Genomic DNA, 12607 nt, shown 5'->3' on the forward strand with positions numbered 1-12607 from the left:
CCAAAGAGGAATACATTTCAGAAATTAGGTCTCTCTGGAGTCGAGTAAAGTGTGCCAGATAATTCAGTGACCAAATGGCGAAGGTCACTGATGCATAGGTCCGCTTCCCTAATCTGTCCATGGTCCGGGACTCCCTGTTTGGAGGATGGACAGTGGAACTATCTTCTGCCAGTTCCCTCTTGGTGGCTGCCACCACCACCTTAGAGTCAACTGTCAGTTGCTTGGACCAATGGGGCTGGTCTTCAGGTGTAGATAAAATTTTGCCTGGCCTCTGGGGGACAGGTTCTACATTGTCTGCGGCCTTCCAGGCAGGCTGCACAATTAGTTTAACAAGATCATATGCTGGTGGGGACACCCAGGAAGTAGATGGCCAGGCATGGAAGGCCAGCAGAAGCACGGATTCCTCAGAAGAAGGGTTAGAGGACTTCCATTCCACCCACTGTTTGAGGATTTCAAGAATGGCTCCGAATGAAATGTCATCTGGGGAGAGCATAGGGACCCTTCTCCCTCATCACAATCAGTGTCTTCTGTGATAGATTCCTCCAGGAGTCAAGGTGCTTCCTCTTGCACAGTTTCTTCCAGGGTGGCTCTCCAGTGGGATCGTCTGAGGAGGACTCCAGAGAAGGGGTTCCCTTCATAGGGGGTTCTTGTGACTCTTGTGCCCAGGGACCCGATATAGCGGGTTGGGAGAGGAGCGTGTTAGGGGAGGTTTTTGATACTGGTGTCCTAGGTGTTGGCTGTGAGCCTTCAGAATGAAGGGCCCTTTCCATCACCTGTACAACAGGCCCACTCGAGCCCACCTCCAGTTGAGGGATTCCGAGAGAACTAGAAGCCATCAGAGCTATGGCCATAGACGGTGCCAGTGAGAAAATAGGTGCCGGATTAGGTACCAAGGTACGGACGGTCCACTCCAAGAAAGTATCGGCTCCATCGTAGCTGATGCAGCAAGGGTGGTCGGTGCTGACAGGGGAGACACTGCCGTCTGAGCCGAGACAGAATGTACCAAAGCGGACACTGGTACCGGGAACAGGGAGGATGCTGGAGGAGGATAAGCAGGGGAAGATGAGGTAAAGGATTCCGAGCCAGGTGGGACGGACGGTCTAGTTGGAATGGGCAATCCCCTAGCTGCTGGAAGCTGATCCACAACCCGCACTAGGTCTAGTTCAGAAAAATTCCTAGTGGATCTAAAGGAAAAGGGTAGGAAATAGGCCTAGGTTATAGGCGACAGTGAAAAAAGCTAACTTGACTAAAAATGTAGTAATTTAGAAGACAATGCTATCATAAAATCAACAATTTACTACTTAGCTTTGAGAGAGATGGCAACCACGTCTGACTAGGAATGCAGCAAACGAGATTTGTAGCATCTAGGAGAGGGGCATTGTGGGTAGGTTCTTAGCTGAATTTTTGGCTTGCGCGAGCTGGAAAATGGCCGTATCGGTTCCGAGGACGGAACCGAGGTCCTATCTGTAATGTATGAACAAAAGATTTACATCATCAGATGTTTACTTACAACTGTACTTTATGTAACTGTACCAAGAAGCATGTAAAAAGTAGTCAAACCACAGAACTTGGTACCAACTATTGAGAATCAGGTTCAGTATTCAAGACCCAAGAGTAAAAGGGCCTTCAATATCAACACAGACAAGAACAAGGTATGCACCCACACAGAAAACTCCTGAGGAGGAAAAGGCAATGATGGCCATGCTCCAGAATTGAAAAACAGGATGGCTTAACCACAGAACACATTAGGTCCCCTAAATAACAACAGTCTTAAATAAGACAACACCCAAATATCTAAAACATCACTTAGTTTTATCTTGATTTGTGCACTCTTACCACTAAGGCTGGTTCCTCTGATTTTTTTCTCCCACACTACATCCATTTTTCATCCAGTATTTGAAAATAAAAAAAAATATTTTTCTGTGTTTTAAGTATTAAAGCATTATAACAGGTTAGCAGTTCTCATAGCTGGCCTTAGCATAGGCCAACTAGGCGGCTGCATAGGGTGCCACTCTTGCAAGGGCACTTTTGCAGCATTTATTCATTTTTTTGCAGTAAAGAAATGGTTTCTTTAAAATGTGTTGAACGAAGACAGGAAAAACTGAAAAGTAGGAGAAACTGTGAGAAAAATCCGGGTTGATTCTTGACTGGAGTGTCTTCTGTGTGGAGTGTGCATGTCTTCCCTGCATTCGTGTGGGTTTTCTCTGGATACTCTGGTTTTCTCCCACATTACAAAGACATATGTCTGCAGCGTTTCTTCCCAGGCCTCCACTGAAAATTGGCGTTGTTCCAAGTTAGACTTTCCTAACACACAAATGTTAAATAAATAAATACAAATGGAAAAAAAGTAACCTGGATGGTGTAGGTAGACCAGGATGGGGGCACTGGGTGGTGTAGGGGGTGCTGTATAGACATCATGCCTAGGGTACCAGCTAACAAAGCAGCAGCCCTGGCAGTTCTATACCAAGAGCTCACACAGTCTATAAGTTCATAGGAAGTTACTAGGCTATTGGCCCTGAAGGCCTTATAAGCCTAGCCAAGAGTTTAGCGTATGCATAGACAAATCAGCAACCGATGCCCCTTGTCCAGCGGGGACACCGGTGGAATCCCAGGGATGTATTTTCTGTTTTCCATCCAGTTATCCAGATTTTGCTTGAAAAGGGGAAAAGAGGTACTCTGCTTGATGTGGAGAGGGAGTCTATTCCATAGATGGGGAGTCTCTGAGACACAAATCTGTCCCACCAGCAAGTCCTATTGTCACAAACCAGGTTGAGGCTGCATGTGCAGGTTACTTGAGTACAGCTTGACTTGTGGATATGCAGCAGTCCCATCAAGGCAGGGTCTGAGATCACCTAGTATGCCAGACAGAGGTCACCTCTGAGGAGTCTGTATGAAACACAGTAGAGGGATATGGCTTTTAGCCTATGTATGGTAGATTTTTAAGGCCCTGGTCTCTCCAGCTGCTGCATGTGCTTTGCAAGGTACATGCCGAATGGGGTGTTGTACTCAATAATGGGCCTTATAAGGGAAGAATACAAGGGATGTTATGACCTCCTTGTCCCTGGATGAGATACCCTTACTTAGGAGGTGGGCCATGTAGAAAGCTTTCCATACAATGGAAGCAACATGGTGGTTAAAAGTCAGGCTGCTATCAATCTGGGTGCCCAAATCCCTCATGACTGACTGTGTGCTTAGAACATTACTAATATGATAATTTGTGGGGACATCTCTCTCTCCGCAAAGAGGAGAATGATGCATTTTTTTATATTCAGCTTAAGGCTATGTTTCAGGCACCAGTCATTTGTTTGGGTGAGACTCTCTTGCAGGATCTCAACGTCACTAGGGGAATTGATAACAGCTCCCAACTTGCAGTCATCTGCAAACTTGGTCAGCCATAGCCCACTGGTTTTGGCCTGTACCTCAGAAAAGTATATCCCAAATAACAGAGACCCCACGACCAAACCTTGGTGTATGCCACTTGATACAGGTCTACTGTTTGAGGTGGCTTCCCCTATTTTGACTAGGTGGGTTCTTTCAGTAAATCAGTTGGTTACCCATCTGGCAACATATGCATTAATGCCTAGTTGAGAGAATTTATCCGTTATGCCAGAATGAGGAATAGTGTTGAAGGCTTTGGCCATGTCAAAATAGGCGGTGTGCACCGTCTTCCCCTCATCCATGGCTTTGGTGACTGTCTCAAAAAATTCAACCAAATTTAACAGAACTCCCCTTGACGAAGCCAAACTGTGTGGGATCGAGTGTTTGGAGGTTGCCAATGTCCTTTTTAATGAGGTCTATGATAATCCGTTCCATGGCCTTGCAGATCAGGCTAGTTAGGCTGATGGGTCTATAATTTCCAAGATCAGTGGATGCTCCACCTTTGTGTAAAAGGATGACAGTGGCTGCCCTCCACTCAGCTGGGACAAAACCGGTACTCAGGCTTTGGTTGAATAGGGCACCTAATGGTGCTGCAAATTCATGCACTAGTTCATGTAGGATGCAGCCTGGAATGTTATCAGGTCCCACGGAGGCTGTATTTTTTGCCTTTGACAGAGCAGTGATGACCTGATCCCTAGATATAAGGGGAAGGGTGCAGGTACTGGGAATGTCCTGATTTACTAATGGGGGGACAGAGGGGTGAAATTTTCATTGAATCTTTCAACAAGTTTGCTATATCTACAGCATTTGTATATGTGGTGTCCTTGACCACCAGTTCTGAACAGATCTAGGTGCTACCTTTGAGATTACTGACATATGTGAAGAAGGCCTTATGATCGTCTCTAGTAGATGTGGCCAATTTGGACTAGAAGTTTGCTTTAGAGGATTTCACTAGTGTTCTTATTTACTTGTTTAGGCTAAGGAGAGATTGCTTCCAATTGGGCACCTGCTCCTTCTTGGTCCTGGCCAGCAATTTTTTCTTTTGTTATAGAGTTTATTTATTGCAGATGTCCACCAGACAGGTTTACTCTTCCTTGCAGAGGATAATTTAGTCCTGTCAGGTATTCCTGATTCCATGCATCTATATAAATGTATAGTAATTTGGTACAGTTTTGGACACTGATGCCAGTTCCTAGAGAGGGGAGGAGGCTGTGAAGCCGTTTATACCATCCCTCAGGCGGCTGTAATCAGCTAGCTAGAGAGGGGTTGGGGGAGATAGTGACTTCAAATGCGACCGGATTTATGGTCAGATCTTACAAGGGAGGATGATGCTGCAGTGGTTACTCATGTTAGTTAATACCAAATCCAAGATATTATCACTCTTGTGGGGGGCATCGACTAGCTGTTCCAAAGCATTTGAACTGACAAAAATCAAAGAATCTCTAGGAATTTGTGTTCTGGCAAGAGTAGTTCTTCCAGTCTATGTTTGAATAGTTAAAAGTCACCCTGGAATGTCTAGATAGGCAATTTAGGCATCCTGGGTCAAATTTGCAGGACGCTAGCTATGATTTGTGGGCAGCCACAGTGGTGCAGCAGTTAGCATTGGCACCTCACAGTAAGAGGTTCTCCATTTCAATTCTCTGCTAGGGCGCCTTCTGTGTGGAGTCTGCATGTCCTCCCCGTGGTCACTTGGGTTTCCTCCCACATCCTAAAGGCATGCTGTAGGTGGATTGGACACTCTAAATTGTCCCCAGGCGTGAGTGCTTGTGTGTGTGCCTCCTGTGGAAGGTTGGGCACCTGGCTGGCAACTAGACACCGTAAAACTCCACTGCCAGTCATGAGCAGATAGGGCACCTAACTGGGAAAAGCCAAAAGAAGTTAGCTATGATTTGTATAGGGGTTTTGTCAAGTTAATTGCACCTGGAGTGTCTCCTGTGCGTCATACTGTTTGACCAGCCCGGAAGTGTGTTGACTTTTTATGTACCAATGGAAAGAAGTAGGTCATGTGTGTGTAGCACAACTCCTCTTTTTCTGTAGTGGCTGTATGAATGGAACAGGCTGAGTGCGCAACCTTCAACAACTCAAAAGTTCCTTGAGAAAGGTAGAAATACCTATACAGTAGGTGTTAAGTATTTGGGGGGGGGGGGGGGGAGAGCTCTCGATTCTGTGGCATAATCATGTATACAATACCCATAGCCAGCCTTAGGCACAGGCCAACTAGGCGCCGCTGTAGCAAGGGCACTTTTCCAGTATTTATTTGATGTATGTTGACCAGGATGGGGGCACTAGGTTGTGTGGGTGGGGTGCCATGGAGCCTTTTTGCCTAGGGCACCAGTTGACATAAGGCCACTCCTGATGATACCTCATTACGAGGAATGTTCCTCATTTGGGGTCTTAAAATGTTTATGTTCCTCAACATTGAAAGGGTCTGTCACACATTCAGTGTTGTGCATTTTTGTAACCGACATCCATAGTAAATAGAACTAAATCATATTAAGCCATTAAAAAATATAAGTAAAAATAACACATTTAAACCATTCTATGAGCTTCTTACTTAAAGTTGTTACTAAGCTGTTCAACATTATGAGGTAGTGTTCCTCATTTTGGAGATCGAAAGTTGAGCGCTATAATGGTGAAAGTCTGTGCTATTCTAAGCACAATATGATATATACACACTGTGCTGCTCCAACTCACAAATTAAGATGCAACTGCCTTCCCATTCTAAACACTTTGGTTTACGATTACCATTTACAAAAAAAAATGGGTCTGCTACAAAAATGCAGTATTAACGATAACCAAAACACTTTTGCTGTACGTATACATCTACAAAATAAAACGTTACAAATAAGAATGATGAGTGTTACTTGCTAGGCACACTCTTATACTATACACTATAAAATTAAACACCACGCACCAGTAAGAGAAAAACAGAGGCCCCAGCGAGGATCGAACTCGCGACCCCTGGTTTACAAGACCAGTGCTCTAACCACTGAGCTATGGAGCCACTGAAAACTCAAATCTTTGAGTTCCATATAAAAACGAAAAAATATATATACATTCAGTTATTGCTTACTACTTTTACTAACGTCATCTGGCAAACTGTGTATAGTTCTACTGTACGCTGCCAGAATGCACTTTCGGGCAGCATAGAACGATCTTTATTTTATAAACGCAAAACAAATTCCCTTCACAACAGTGGATCTACAAACTATGCGACGCTTTACATAGTTTTACAGCACTACTGCTCCTCGTCACAATCTGTAACGACTTTCAGTTTGTATTTCTTAATTCGCGCAGAGTAACACTGCTAGTGGCTCCCTTTACCGTACCCATTTCTCAGCCATCTTGGTCAGTGCCTGAAAATAATGGGGAATAAAGGCCCCAAAAGCAGGTACAACTTTAAAATATCGTCCGTGGAAGTTTACAGACACGAACAGGTTTAGCATTAAGCATACATTTTCTGAAGGATATGAAAACTGAAACTCGAACGTCTGTCATTTGTGACTTTAATCCTTATTTTTTACATATCAATGTTAATGCACTCTATTATGAGGCACCAACGAAAACTGTAATGCAAAATAAGTGACAGCCCACAGCTAGCCCCGCTTCTCATTCTTAATTACGCCAGAGGGTTTCATACTTAAGAAATGAGAGGAGGACTTTGCTTCACTGTTGTACTGCCTCCAGAAACCCACCGCAACCACGAGGAAATATATAACGGAAAGACAACTATGCAAAAAAAAAAAAGCCACTAGTAACCCAACGAAGAAGCAAACCGTTGTTTACGTTATAAATTAATACCCACACCAACTGATAGCAGCAATAAAAAGAGAACGGCTAATTGGCGAACTACAAATTCACTCCCGCTACCTGATTGGTGAACTACTACTTTACTTCCGGAGCTGATTGGACAGCTGCTACTTCACTCCCCAAACATTGGAATGCGCGCCCACTCTTGTGCACGCATACGGCATACGCCAAGTGAGAAAAACTTCGACAGACGCCTGAGGAGTTGCTTCCGTGCTTTACTTTACTGTCGAGAAGGATTAACTCCAATATGGTGTTAATAGCGCCGACGCTCAACTGTTCATATTTTCGCACAATGTCTAGATATTTGTCTAATATGTGGGTCTGTTCCTTATAAAATTTGTTGCTTTCTAATAAATCACTGTGGATTTAAATCACTAAGTAATAACTTAGATTTGAGTTTCAGACTTCATATCCTTCAGAAAATGCGTGCTATCACAAATCCTGCAGTTTTCTCAGTTTTTACGAGCTGTATTTAAAATTGGCCCTATCTTGTGATTTTATTCCACCATTATTTTAGGCTTTGTCCAGATTTCTTGTGCTAAGAGGTTGAGAGGTGCAGATCAACATGTGTGTATATTTTGTAGGTGGCTGTTGAAATGTAAGTATGTAAGAAAGGTCTGTCAGCTAACTAGTCTGTTCGTATTTTATGATGCTGCTATCCATCCTGAAGTGTTTCTGTGTATTAAAGCATCTAAACGAAACCCCAAGCCTTCTTGTCATATGTGTTATAGATGAATGATCAGAAAGAGGTATGTATGGTGTTAGTCAACATAAAGTATTTGTTGCTACACTGAAGTAGGGCAGTTCACACTGCAGTTAACAAACTAATTTTTTTTTTGGTGAACTAGAAGAATAGGGTTACCACCTTTTCAGACACCCAGATTGGGATTTTTTTTGTAGAGTAAGATTTTGCTGGACATAACATATCAGGATAGTCCCAACTGAGCTAAAGCCCTTTTTCAGCTGAGGCACGGAGAGAAAAGCTCCACATTAAAACAAAGCAAGAAAAATAACATGAAAGCAGTAAAATACAATAATATATATACATATACAAAAATAGTTAAGTAAATAATCATTACAGTAACAAGCATGAAAACTAAGTAAAAAAGGACATTTAGAATAAGTAGTATGTATAACTTCGGGTAATAACAAGAAGGAGCAGTAACACTTTAGGATATAATTTCATGTTTTTGCCAAAATAAAACCTTATTCTTGTATCATTTGAGTTGCTTATGCTATTTCCTATAACATTTAGGTGTTTCAGACCCAAAATAACAGTTTTATGCAACTATTAAAGAAAACTTGAGAAATATTTTTTGTACTAAAATCTCAGAGGACATTTGCCATTTTTTTAGTTTTTTGCACAGCACATAACTGCCCCATGAGGGACTATTCCTTGCAAGGAGAGACAGGTGGTGACCCTATAAAGAAGAAACAGTCGCATAGGGACTAGCTTACAATTAAACTGACTTGGTTTGTGATACAAAGGTGTAGCCAGAATTTTATTCAATCATAGGTGAGTAGTAGGCTAGCCTCCATTGAGGGCCATTTTAAACCTACACAGTTTTCCTTTTTGTGCTTGAAATAACCTATCCCATTTGGTTAGAGATTGGGTTTACCAATCCCATGGTCGATAATTATATTTTACAAATAAGAAAATAACTGGGATCATATTATAGATAAATAATTTGAGGGGACCCACGTATGGGATAAAGCATTTTGGGAGGGTTACACCACTAGCATCTCAGACTTAGTATGTGTCTGAATAGCAGAGCTTTGCAATAACAGAAAAATAATCTCCTGAAATGACAATAACCCTTTTAACCAGCCTGGTATTATGGAAAAAAAAACCCCAAAAATCAATATAAAGTAGTAGAATGTTAAATATGCTAGGGTGTTTATTAAAAATCAAATTTTAGCACAGTTCATTGCATAAAATAAACCTTTCCAAAAAGTAGTGCTCCATAGTGTGTATAATAGGAATCAACCTGGCAAGATAACTCAAGAGGTTCAGTTATCATAAGTCAAACAAGCAAGGAACTGCAGTGCAGGGTCAATCAGGGATCACTTAAAGTAGCTGATAAAACTGCAGTTGAAAACACCATTTTATATAAGTAAGCTAAGTATGTGGATATGCAACTGAAAAACACACTTTATAATTTAAGTTGTGTCCTGACTCATGTTGTTTCCTTTCTAAATGCAATAATGTAGGGGTAACGTTAATGGATTTAAATAAAATAGTGTTCATAACAGTTGACGTAAAAAATTTGTTCACCTGTACCCCACAAGAAATGGGTATGGAATGATTTACGTAATTTTTTACTGATATTATCAGAGGATTATGAGTGAGTCTCTGATTGTAGCCAGTTTATTATGTGTTCAAATCATGGATGCCACAAAATTCAGTCTCGAGGTGAATTTTCGCATCCATATCAAGAACACATAGTAGAGGGTTACAATCAAAAATCTGATTAGAATTCTTTGTAGTGCTTGGAGCTTTATCTGCTCCATATAATACTGGATCTGAAGTAGTTACTTCATTTGATCTGCAACTTGTGGGAGTCGGATCCGACCTCGGATCCGAACCGGCAGCTTTCCAAGCTTCAAGATCCGAGCTCCTAGCTCCTCCCCCTACCCATAATCCCTTACTACCAACCACATTACCCCAGATCGTTTTTTGTCGCGGCTAAAGACAGTTGCTTCCTAGTGAAGAACTCCTGGCCTGGTGAGATTGTTCCTTTTTTCTAATACTTAATCTCTAGTTTAAATTGTGTGTGTGTTGTTTTAGCGTCAAACCCTATCAAACCCACTTAAAAAAAAAAAAAAAAAACTTTTTTTCCCTTAGTTTAATTTTGTCTCTCCCCCTCCCCCCCTTAGTGTTTGGGTGTGTGTGTGAGAGAATTATGGCTGAGTCTAAAGCTATATTTTCGAAGTGTACTGAGTGTGGCCACAAGCTTTCCCCAGCTGATGGCCACACTCAGTGTGTTTTATGTCTGGGGGCAGCACATTTGTCAGAGGCCTGCCAGATTTGTGCAGCCTTCAACCCTCGGGCACTTAGGGACAGGAAGAACAAGCTGATCCTGGCGGGAAAACTCCCTCAGGAATCAGCTTCTTCTTCATCTCCCAGCCGGGTCCAAGCTACTCCTGTAGCTTTGGCACCGGCTACTCCCTTAGCTGTACCCGGGACTCAACCTCCCTTATCAGGTACTAGCTCTGTGGAGTCTGGGTCTTCTTCCCACAGGGAGAAGAAGAAACATAGGGAGAGAGAGAGGGCCATATTTCTAAAAGGCGGGCCGAGTCTCATCCCTCGGCTCCGCCTGAAAAGATATTGAAGTCCCCTGAGAGGGTCTCCAGATCCTTGTCCTCTCAGCTCCGTTCTCCTTCATTTTCTCCGGAGCCGGAGGAGGAGGATAGGTCTCCCTCGAGGTCTTCGAGGCGGCCTTCCCGGCCTGCTTCGACTACCTCTTCGCAGTCCACTAGAAGCATCTCCGAAGCAGACATGGATCGGATGATGCGAAGATTTTTACAGACCCAGATGCAGATGGGGATGCTCTTGCCTCCCCCCCCCCTTTGGGAGGGAGTGCAGCCCCCATTTTTGCCCTGATCGCTCCTTCTCCGACCCGATATTGGGTCTCGGAGTTTTCGGATCCAGGCCCTTTCGGATCCGGGGATACGTCGGCGCCGACAGGGATAGTGTCTTCGATGCCGACTATACCTTCGAGCTTGTCAGATCCAAGCTCTCGGGGCTGAGGGTTGAGCATCGGATCCGAAGGAGTGGTTGTGTCTTCGGCGCCAATGGAGCCGGGGCACACCACTACCTCAGATCCGATTGCTTCGGCTCCGATCCCGATCCTTTCCTCGGAGCCGAGGAGGTTGCTTTCTCAGGCTGGTGATAGTGAATCTCCCTTGGCTTTTGAGGTGGTGGAGAGGGTACTGTCGAGGTCATCCAGGTCCCCGACCGGGCCTTCAGATCCACCCGTGCCCCCACTGTATCAGGGTCTGTCTTTGATCATCCGTCCATCTGGACAGCCTGCCCAAAGCCTCCAGTTAGTTCCTAGGGAGGAACACCACCCGGCGGACGAGCCCTCTTCGGACAGCCCCACCGAAGAGGTGCCTCGGAAGCACCAGTGCAAAAGGAGGCACCTGGACTCCCCCGAGTCCATTACCATGGATACGGATTTGGAGGATACGGAGGGTTCCCCAAGGTCACCCCCTGAAGATGTCTCATTTGGAGACATCATGGAAATGTTGCGTATAAGAGGGGGGTGGTCTGCCCAAAAGCCCTCCCTGGACGAGTCCGTATTTCTGGAGGCCTTTGAGGCAGGCCCATCTACCTCCTGGGTGTCCCCCCCAGCCGACCCCTTGGTGGACCTAATTACCACCAGGGCTTGGAAGGAGCCCGACACCATGGAGCCTATCCCTAGATGCCCGGATAAGGTCCTCAGCCCTCCCTCTGATAGACCTTCTTGGTCCAAAGGCGCGCCAGTTGATGCTATGTTGGTGGCGGCTGCCACTAAGAAAGAACTTGCCCAGGAAAGTTCTTCGGTCCATCCGCCGGACAAGGAGTCCTGGGCTTTGGACCGTATTGGGAAGCGGATGTTTGCTTCAGCAACCTTTGCCATAAGGTCGCTGAACTACATGGCACACACTATCAGGCTACAGCATGACTTAATTAAAGAATACGCTGCAGCCCCTCCGGAGTCCATGTCGGTCCCAGACAAAAAGGTTTTTGAGACTCGAATGGCCACTCTAAAGTCCATATCAAATACATCTATGCGGCTTCTTTCCCATGCCATGGAAGGAGCCGCTAGAGCTAGCGGAGCGGGAGTAGTCTTGCGACAGCACTCCTGACTCCGCCTTTGCGACTTCATGGATCCCTTCAAGGCGTCCTTCGCGAACGCCCCTTATGATGGTTCGGCCTTATTTGGCTCATCGGTTCGTGACACGCTAGTCCAAAGCGAGAAGGATGGGAAGACACTGTCGGCCGTCGGACTCCGCTTCTCTAACCCCCAAAGATCCTTCTCCAGGAATCAGAGGGGGCAAAAGAAACTGTGGTTCCGTAAATCTCAGCAATCCCGTCCTGCTGCGGACAACTCGTCCTCTAGAGACAGAGGAGGACAAGGTGGATGCCGGCCCAGAGGCAGAGGGGGCCCGCGTAACTTCGGGTCTAGAGAACCTTTCTCGGAGGGACCCGCGCAACAGCCCTGAGGGCTTTCCCGACTGTCCCTCTCTGAAGGCAGTCGGGGGGCGACTATCGGAGCACCTATCAAACTGGGAGTTCATTACAAATGATCGATGGGTGCTCCGGATAATATCCAGAGGTTACACAATACCGTTCTTGCAACCCCCCCCCAAACCCAAACATCTCACCAATGTTCCATCCATTTGGCCTAACCTCAGCCCCCAGAGTGTTTACCAA

At 44.9% G+C, this 12607-nt stretch overlaps 1 protein-coding gene and 1 non-coding gene across 2 annotated transcripts in view; both read right to left on the reverse strand.

Moving 5' to 3' along the window:
- Positions 1 to 6147: 6147 nt before the first annotated feature.
- The window catches only part of LOC122803940 (uncharacterized protein K02A2.6-like), a 140632-nt gene continuing 134172 nt past the window's right edge, over positions 6148 to 12607 (reverse strand). The window contains 1 exon segment of the mRNA XM_044073616.1: positions 6148 to 6201. Coding sequence (XP_043929551.1) covers positions 6148 to 6201 — 54 coding nt within the window.
- TRNAT-UGU lies at positions 6310 to 6382 on the reverse strand. Its single transcript has one exon. It is a non-coding gene; the product is annotated as a tRNA-Thr (tRNA).

This window comes from Protopterus annectens, chromosome 6.part0 (genome assembly GCF_019279795.1).
Source record: "Protopterus annectens isolate FY-2018-M chromosome 6.part0, PAN1.0, whole genome shotgun sequence".
In the NCBI taxonomy this organism is placed as follows: Eukaryota; Metazoa; Chordata; order Ceratodontiformes; family Protopteridae; genus Protopterus; species Protopterus annectens.